Source organism: Thunnus albacares, chromosome 17 (genome assembly GCF_914725855.1).
Source record: "Thunnus albacares chromosome 17, fThuAlb1.1, whole genome shotgun sequence".
Taxonomy (NCBI): Eukaryota; Metazoa; Chordata; class Actinopteri; order Scombriformes; family Scombridae; genus Thunnus; species Thunnus albacares.
In genome coordinates this window covers 23,796,610-23,806,862 of record NC_058122.1, presented here as the reverse complement: position 1 = coordinate 23,806,862, position 10,253 = coordinate 23,796,610, and the positions used below count along the sequence as shown (strand labels likewise).

Below are 10,253 nucleotides of genomic sequence, written 5' to 3'. Positions count from 1 at the left end.
TTTGGACAGGTGGACAAAACAAGCAATTTAAAGGCTTTTTGGAAAATTGATTTTTATTTGATATGATACTAAATGTTTTTCTTCTTTATTGAGTGTTTATTAGAACGTACATCTCAAGCACAAAGAAATGTTCAACACAAGACAGTATAAGGTCATAAAAAACAATATCATTTACATTAAACAAACAAAAGAAATTCAGCCAGGGGGTAAAGTAAACTGAGTTTAACAAAAAGGCACAATTAAATAAGTTTTGACAGCTTTTCTATTCTCACTATTTGAAATAAAGGAGATGTAGTTTTTATTTCATTAACCAGAGCAGGAAAGAGGATTTATTGTTGGAGAATTTACACTTATGGGTATGAAATTCAGCTGTAAGTATGATTAAATTGATCAGATTGAACTTGTCTTTATCAATCCTGACATTTCCCACTTTATTGAGTACATGAATGAATATGAGGTACAGGAGGGTTCACAAACAACACATAAGAGATAGAAAGACATTAAAACAAAACAAAAAAAAAGCATAAAATAAATAAAACCGATACTAAAAGATTGCTGCAAGAGGTTTCTAAGTTCATTAATGTCACATTTATGGCTGAGTTTGCTTAATTGCATAAATAGTTTGGGTTTTTAAGTTACAACAGAATGAAAAACAAGTTAAAATCATCAATCTTATTATCTTAGCTAAGTTTGCCAACAAAAAAACATTAAATCTTGCACTAGCAAGAAGGCTGCAAACACTGTCAATGAGTGTATTGTTTTAATGTCTTTACTTTACTGTATTCTGTTATATTTATTTTTATGTTTTTTTTGTTTATCCACCCCCTTTCGTAGTTGTCATTCCTGTGGTTCGCCTTGTTGTTGATGTGTCTGCCTTTGACACGTGGATTTGCTGTTTTTAAATATAAGAACCGCCTCGTTCCACCTGAATCTGCTTTGTGATTGGCCGTGAGTGGATCTTAATTGCCTTACATGGACCAATCAATTTAATCCACATCCTAAGACGACAAAAAGGCACGCGACATTTTTGAGGAAGGACCTCACATTTTTAATAGCTGCCTTTAAAACTGCATACTTGCGTCTTTTATACAGTTAATACATAATTGCTAATAGAGGAAAGATACAATTAGGGATAATTCATCTGGATCGACGCGGTTACACTGAATATAACATCATGCTTTTATGTTCCAGATTTAATTTATTAAAATATTTCTAAAGGTTCAGGCGGCTGTAAACAACCCAGAGGTCCTTTCACAAAACCAAATTTCCTGACGCCACCTCTTTTCTCCCTAAATATAGCTTTTAATTACTCTATGAAAACAGTAACTGTACTCACATCTTTCCCAGGTGAGAAAGCAGGGATGCTTTTTCATGACCCGGAGGACATTTCAAGACGGACATCATATTAAATTATCTAAAAATGAACACAATAAATACATGACACCATAGACTGTCAGACAACTCAATGCACCGTTGAGCAAGCTTTAAGAAATACAAGCTATTGTGCTTAAAGGAAATAACAGCTTATTGTGCATAAAGGAAGTTATTTATAGTAAACGCGAGCACCATTTCCGGGCTCGTGTCTGCGGCTATAGTGGAGCGGGACGTCGGTGTGAGGAGCACCGGGAGCGCGGCGGTGTCGGTCACCATACCCGGGCTGGTGGAGGACGGCATGGCTGCGGGAAAGGGAGCGGGGAAGCCCGCCTCGCTGTGGGACAACACGCGGATACGCTTCATCGTGTGTTTCTTCGGAGTCTTCATCTGTTATTTCTACTATGGGATCCTTCAAGAAACCATGTAAGTGACTTTTAATGACAAGATCCGCCGCCTGCGCCAAACTCCATCGAAAAACCGTCGGTTTTTAATGTCGGCTTGCAGCTCGGCACTCGTAAGGATAATTTAATTTGACATATATGCAGATAATGCACCACAAGGTACATAATGTGCCAGGTGTGTTCAAACCTTTCATCATGCAAACCTGTGCCAGATATACAAAGTTACTTACAGCGATATGAAAGGCGACATTGACATTAAATTGTCAGTATTTTCAATGGAGTCTGGTGGGACAGTCTCTTAATGAGGGAGTTGAGTGCATTGGTGCATATAAACTCTAGTCGGTCGCCTCTGCTTCCTTCATTATTATTCATAGTCAGATTAATGCATGCGTCAACTTTCATATTTAGATACAGTAGAGTCCAAAAGTCTGAGACCACTTTCCCATTCAAGTGAATGACACATTAAAGTGAAAAGGGGAAACTGGTCTCAGACTTTTGGACTCCACTGTAGGTCCGTTTTTAAAATGCCCTCTAACAGGCGATTTATAGCTATGGTTCTCCAACTTTTTCACATCAAGGATCCCTAAACTTGACACAAATTAGACCACAGACCCCCATTTGATAAGGTTTTTGTCCCAGACTCCCCCATCTGTAATGCCTTTTTAGATGTTTTATTATCCAGACCCATGACTAAAACAATCATACGTTCTGTCATTGAGTTACTTATGGATCAAATTACAGTGAAAAGAAATATTCTCTTTTTTGCTGTGGACACCATGGATCCCCCTCAAGGGCCCCTAGGGGTCCCCAGACCCCACTTTGACACCCACTGATTTAGAGTCCTTTAATTTAAACAGGCTGAAGAACTCTTTTATACATCAGTCTTTCCTGTCGCTAAAGCAAGATCAGTGTGCTGCTACTTTATGACCCGGCTCTTCGGCCACAACATAACAGGAGACACACCATGCTTAGTTTTAACAGAAAATAAGTTTATTAACCAAATCAGACTAAATATTCACAATACGGAGTGTGGAAATCAGTAGAGTCAGTGGTATTTGATGTGCATGAGTGGAAGATGTGTGTGTGGATAAACTAAAACAGCATAACTGAACCAAACCAGGGAGAGAGTGGCAGTGAGTCAGACTTAAATAACTTGCGCTAATGATCACCTGCAAAAGCAAACAGGCAGGTGAATCAAATGGCAGAATAAATATGACACCAGGGGGTCATCACATGCTAATTGAGATCTGTCACTAGTTAAAAGCAATAACGCTGTTCTGTAAAAACTGATTTAAACATATTTTTAAACATGATAAGAGAGAGTAAGGATTCTAAGTTAAGTATCAAGTCTTAATACTTATTCGTGACTCTCTAGAAAGAGTAAATGGGGGCTCGGTCTATATTGCGTTTCACATACTGAGGCTTGACACAGATGGTATGTTGTTTGAAGTCCCAAAAGGGAGCAGGGATCGTATCTGGTTTCAGAGAGATGACTCGAAACCCGGCACAGCCTTCTAACAAACCTGACTGACTGACTTCCATTACTTCAAAAATACTCCCACTACTGTTTACGATGAGTTCTTGACCACAGTTTCCTCTTGTCACCAGCAAGCAAACAAGATTGTATCAAAAATTATGAGTTACCTAACAAAATGTCACCCCCACCACCCTGTCAGTTGTAATTTAATGCATTACGGCCTTTTTCTTACTGAAGGACCTTTTCACAGCTTGGAGACTCATGAAAACACTCCGCTCTTTACCCTCAATACTCCTCTTTGTAGCAGGAACGCTGGTGTCCATGATGAACTCTATTCAACACGCTGCTGTTTCCTGTTTTTGTTTTCCAGCACTCGAGGCGATTACGGTCAGGGAGAGAAGAAGGAGAAGTTCAGGTTCGCCCGGACGCTGGTCTTCATCCAGTGTATCATCAACTCTCTGTTTGCTAAACTCTGTGAGTCTGTTACACGTGTTCGGAAACTGTGAATCTGTCACAATTAAGATTTTGACACTAGTCTGTTAATTTATAAGCCTCAAACTGGTAATCTGGTAAAAAAATGTTTTGCTCTTAAAATGTTTGATTTATCATATAATAGCTTGTTGATGCACTCTAAGAAAATAAATCTTCCCTTTTTTTATCATCAGTGATCCAGTTTTTCGAAGGCTCTAAGCAGGATCGCACCCAGAGCTGGCTCTATGGGCTGTGTTCCCTCTCTTATCTTGGAGCCATGGTGTCCAGTAACTCTGCCCTTCAGTATGTGAACTACCCAACACAGGTGAGTCTGCTGTTTTTTTTTTTTTTGTTTTTTTTTGACATACAAAGTCAGTTGGTATAAATCTGATTGTGAGTCTGCATTGTTTGAACAGTGTTGGTGCTGTTATGTCCTAAAGCAACCTTTTGCTTTTTGACAGGTGTTGGGGAAATCCTGCAAGCCCATACCAGGTAAATTTAACAATATCACTTCTGCCCACATACCACCTGCATATCACACACATAATATGTTTTTATAAAAGAAAGAATATCACAGTTAAAATGACTTCTCTTAGCAGAGTAGCTGGTGACATGTAATGGTGAGGCATTTGTTGTATCCAGCAACGCTATGCCTGAATATCTGTGGTTATATACTATTCAAGAGGGGACCCATAACTTCCTGGAAGCCATTGCTAGCGCTGGAGTAGAGTGTAGTTGCCGCTAGGTACGCCTACAGAATATTGGGACTGAACGGGAGAAGATTCGCCTCCGTGGAAAAATCGCAGGAGGCTTTGGACACAGAGACAATAGAGGGAGAAGAGCTGGGACAAGTGTATCTCATCTCAAGGAGAGTACTTTAAAGGGGATTAGAAAGGTACTAATTAAGATGTAGAAGGACAGTTTTTCTCTCTTAGTTTCAGGAACTTTTCGGTCCCCCTTTGTATGCTAAAAAATCTAAAAGAGCATTTAGTTAGTGAATGAGACTCAAGTAATGATCAGGTGGAGTGAGATACACTACTAAACACACTCACTGCAAATATTAAGTACAACAAATCAGTCGAGCATTAACGGCTGCATCTATGCCACTAAACAGACGTCTACGGTTATGGTTGATCTTGTTGAAAAAGGGGAAATGTACATTTATACACTTGTCACTTCCTGTCTTTGTTTCAGTTATTAGTGAAAGTTTCAGGCCTCAGCTGTGCATCCGTGTCTGATAATGTAATGTGCAAATGTACATAGTAAAATTACCCATGTGTATATGTATAAGAGAGAGATGCTGATATCTTTCTGAACTGATCAAGGACACAGACAGTAAGCATACGTGGCAGGTCTGACTGTATATGAGGGTTATGTCTCATCTGGTTATCTGCTGTTACACACACACACTCGTTCACCATCCATATGTTCCACTCTCAGGGATAAAGGCCTGTGAGATTAACTCACCGTAGATATTTCACTCTGGTATTCAGTGATCCATCATGTTATCGTGTTGTTTCAGTGATGATTCTCGGTGTGACGATACTGAGGAAGAAGTACCCGATGGCTAAGTACTTGTGTGTGCTGCTGATTGTGAGCGGTGTTGCTCTGTTCCTGTATAAACCCAACAAGAGCTCAGGTGTCGCAGACGACCACGTTTTCGGGTTTGGAGAGATTCTGTTGGTGAGTGTTTTATAGCTTTATATTCCTTTAATTTCACCTGTATCCCATTCATTGTAATATTTCCATCTGCGTCTCCCGTGACATTTGTCTCACGGCTTGGTGATGTGTTTCGCCGCGTCACAGCTGGTCTCTTTGACATTGGACGGTTTGACTGGTGTAGCCCAGGACCACATGAGGGCTCGTTTCCAGACGGGCGCCAACCACATGATGCTGAACATCAACATGTGGTCCACTCTGGTGCTGGGACTAGGTGAGTCAGCTGCCAAACTCTCATCTAACAGAATATGAGCCACGGAGTCCCAGGAGCACGGAGGGTTTCGTTCCAACCGAAACTACATCAGGGCACATCGGTGATTGACACGACTGCAGCGACGGAGGAGAAACTAATGAGCAGAATCACCTTGGTGTGGTTCAGCGCTGCCAAAATACAGCTGAATGAATCTGGCACACTGGTGCACTGAACATCCTGTTGCAGAACCTTTCTCTCTGAACATTGCAAATTGATTAATCAAGGCTTTTTGTACCACTTAAATTAACTTCTATATGAACTTGGATGAAAAATTATCAACTAGAAACCAGTTGTTAAGCCTTTTCTAGGGATGAGTGAGATGCAGCATAAAAAAGATCCATCTTAAGTCACAAGAAGCCACAGAAACAGATTTTAACAACTCATGTTTATGAGGGGAGACCCAAAAATTCCCAGAAGCCATGGATAACATTGGAATAGGGTGTAGTTATTGTATTTTGCTGCTAGGTAGTGTACGCCAGCTTTTTTTAACTAGTCTGGGAATTTGCTTCATATTTATTTACATGTTTGTTTGTTTTTTTAAAAGAGCTAAGATTTGGCTCCAGTGCAGGCAAACGCTAACACAATAAAACAAACATAACTAGGAAGGTAATAAAAATAATAAAATCAAATAAACCAAATCTCAATAAATCCCATAACCCTGTGGGAGCCATCAGCCAACTGACCAACCGCCTCTTGCTGTTGTGTACACACCTGTTGGCATATACGCTCTTTCACACACACCTGTCACAAGTCACGTCTGTTCATTCATAACCACGAGGAAGAAGACAAGTTATATAATAAACATACAACAGATTATGACTGCTGTTGTAAAAAAAAAAAAGTGCAAAATGTTTTTGCATTAAACAAATGTAGTTTTGTATATTCTGGCATCTGTGGCGCATAATTTCCTGTTTTTGTCAATGTCATCTATTGTGTTGACATGTTCACCAAAGTTACATTATACAGGATGCTTGAGTGTTCTGCAGTTTTGCACAAGCACTTTGAACCATATGATTTACAGTTGCATATCTGTGACTCTTTGAAAAGTCTGAAAAAGTCCAAAATGATCTCAACTGAATGTCAACATCAAGGTGTTTTGTTACCCTGCTGGTCCAATCAACCATTTATTCAAAAATACAGCGTAGTTACATGTTATCGTCATTTTAAGGTGTTTTCAGTATTGACAGCTGAATGCTAACATTGTCATATTCACATAATAATATGTCAGTGCTAATATTCAATTCTTAAGGGGAACCTCGGTGGGGAAAAAAGGCTCCTGTGATGCAGCAGTTAATGGCGACAAAACCAATGCAAACTGTGTCAGAGAAGAAAAAGGTGAACGCTGTTCTCTCAAGAGCCAAAAACTCATTAATTCAGTCAAGGCAAAGTGTTCAGTGTTATCTTTTGTAGATAAGGAATACTGCACCGCAAAGCCTTGAGTTCTGTGAGGAGGTTGCTATAATATGCTCTAGAGTAAGGTACATAAAACAAAAGCAGTATAACAAGGAGGCTTTCTAAGGTTAAGCACCAATAGGCTGTAAGATAAAGACTGAAAGGTCAAAGCCAGTGTGAGAAGTGAGAGACTGTTATCACTCTTGTAACAAACTAATTGGTGCTGCCTGTAATCTCAGTATATTTCCATTTCTCCTGCACATCTGGCTCCCAGTTTCATATTCCAAATTTCTATATATGTTTTTAGTAAGTGTTAGTTCCAGGCAGCTTTAAAATGCCGTCAGATGTCTTCAGTTTTGTTAAATCTTCACAGTCACAGATAAACTCCTGCTGCCTTAATTAGAAATTTTGCTTTTAGCTTTGAAGTGTTTTTAATCCCAGGATGCGAAGGTATTCTTACACCTTCACTCCCACGAATCCCAGACGCCCCCAGACCCAGCATCTGCATCTCACTGTTGTTGCTGTGTCACACCACTTGGTGTCGCTCTACCCTCACACTATGAACTCTATGATCTGGATTTTCACATCAGATGTTATGATTAAGGCAGCAACTAAGATTATTTTCACTGTTGATTAATCTGTTGATTGTTTTCTCACTTAATCGATTAGTTGTTTGGTCTATAAAATGTTAGAAAATGGTGAAAAATGTCAATCACTGTTTTCCAAAAAGCCCAAGATGACGTCCTCAAATGTCTTGTTTTGTCCCGAACAACAGTCCAAATATCAAAGATATTTAGTTTGCTGTCATAGACGACAAAATAAACCATAAAAAATTACATTTGAGAAGCTAAAATCTGAGAATTTGGACATTTTGTCTTTAAAAAAAAATCACTAAAAACAAGTATTTATCAAAATAATCTACTATTAATATTCTGTCAACTAATCAGTGCAGCTCTAATTATGATCAGTTACTTTGTTGTGTTTATGAAATGACACTAAATGTTGTTTTCTTTTTTCTCAGCGGTGTTGTGGACCGGGGAAATCTGGGAGTTCCTGAGTTTTACTGAACGCCACCCGGGCATCTATTACGATATTCTTCTGTTTGGACTGACCAGCGCTTTAGGCCAGGTGGGTGAATGGATGCGGTCGTTGTACTTGTATGAGATGATGGGTAATGTTGCGTTGCACTGTTGGAAGAAATACAAGTTTTGGAGTGAAGCAAACTCTCTGACAGCTTGTATCCAGATTACATTACCTAATTATTATTATTATTATTATTTCTTTTATCAGACCTTCATCTTTATGACGGTAGTATACTTTGGACCTCTGACCTGCTCCATCGTAACCACCACGAGGAAGTTCTTCACCATCCTCGGCTCCGTTATTCTGTTTGGTAACGTCATGAGCACGATGCAGTGGTTCGGCACCGTCCTTGTGTTCCTCGGTGAGAGTTAATTCTGTTGCCTGTTTCCTTTTACCTTTTACTCAGTGATTCCAAAGGTAGATTTTTCCTCATTAATACAATGTATTACTGTGAAATTGTTGACAGATTGTAATGGCAGCAAAAGCTTTCAAAAACATGGTTGAAGTTATCAACAACTGCAGCTTGAGACAGTTACTGTATGTGCTTGTTATCACATAAAATTAGGTCCAATTAAGAAACACAGACTTCCCACGCAAACCATTTAAATAATGCATCAAGTATAATTAAAGAGGAGTCAGTCAGTTTTGTTTTGAATTAGTTGGAAAAGATAACAGAAAGTTCCTATTTTTAATGTTTTTTATTGATTTTTAGAAATCCAGAGTGTAAAATAATGTCTGTTCCTCAATCAAATCTTTGGTTTTCTCACTTTAGGTCTTGGATTGGATGCTAAATTTGGCAAAGGCCCCAAGAAGACGACACACTGAAACACCTGAAGTACAGCCGAGACAGAGAGAGAAAAAGAGAGAAAGCATCATTGCAGATCAAATGCAAACACTCTATAGCCAGTATCTTATATTCATAAGACATCCTGTGAAGGCATACGTACTGTACGTGCCTGTGATTTGTTCAAGTTAGATCTTTAACTTAACTGTATTTAAAAAGAGAGTCTTCGTCATTTTTAAAAATCCGAGTCTGCTGATATGTTGAAAAGATTTGTTTTTACCTGGGATCAAAGCCTGAATGAACTGTCATGAACCATTAGCATATTCTTTGCTTATGTGGAGGAATTTGGACGGGTGGAAAACATGTAGACAAATCCTTTTATTGTTTCTGAAACCAGCTCACTTCGCTTGGATGGAACGTGAACCAAACAAGGCCTAAGAAATACAATTCCAGCATTTAACTCATGAACTTACCACCAAGTAAGGCCTGAGTTACACAATGTTGCTTGACAATGTCTAATTTTATTATCACACACAGTATGTAGTTTATTTCTTGGCAAACGGTTTGCCAAGTATCATGTCATTTATAAAACATAAACGGTTATATATGTAGCCTGTTGTGTTATGTCCCATCTTACTATTGAATTGTTTTTATTTTTATTTTCTACAAGTTGGAAATAACTTGCCATAAAAAGGGAAATTGTGATATTTCATGGTGATTTTCTTATTATTGCACACACGTGATTATTTTATATCAGTTAGTTGTAATACTATACTCATCTCTGATTGGTTCCAGGTTTGAAATGGCTGTAAAATAGCTGACGAACCCTTATTGTTTAAATTAATGTAAATATTAATATTATTGGAAATCATTACCACCTTCTGTTTTGCAATTTTCAACCAAACACTTAAACTTACAATGTATTTTCAACTAGGGCTGCAATTAATCATCATTGATTTATCTGTTGATTATTTTCTCAATTAATTGATTAGTTTGTTTGATCTATAAAACATCAGAAAATTGTGCAAAATGTTGATCAATGTTTCCTAAATCCTTAAAATGTCTTATTTTGTTCAGACCAGCAGTCCACAACTTAAAGATATTCAGTTTTCTGTCATAGAAACCAGAAAATATTCCCATATCGGAAGCTGGAACCAAATAATTTGGACATTTTTTGTCTACATATGATTGACTGATTATCAAAATACTTGGCAATTTTAATATTTGGTAACTGATCGTTTGACCTATCCTTACAGCTATAAGCTGAAAAAAGCCTGGTAATTAATATGTAGAATATAA

General features: G+C 38.3%; 1 protein-coding gene across 1 annotated transcript; it reads left to right on the top strand.

Moving 5' to 3' along the window:
- The first annotated feature begins 1,251 nt into the window (after nt 1-1,251).
- slc35b1 (solute carrier family 35 member B1) lies at nt 1,252-9,664 on the top strand. The gene is made up of 9 exons (XM_044331356.1): nt 1,252-1,797; nt 3,623-3,726; nt 3,918-4,048; nt 4,185-4,215; nt 5,246-5,406; nt 5,530-5,656; nt 8,109-8,215; nt 8,378-8,531; nt 8,943-9,664. The coding sequence occupies exons 1-9, from the start codon at nt 1,673-1,675 to the stop codon at nt 8,993-8,995; spliced, it is 993 nt and encodes a 330-aa protein (XP_044187291.1). The 5' UTR covers nt 1,252-1,672; the 3' UTR covers nt 8,996-9,664.
- Nucleotides 9,665-10,253: the final 589 nt, after the last annotated feature.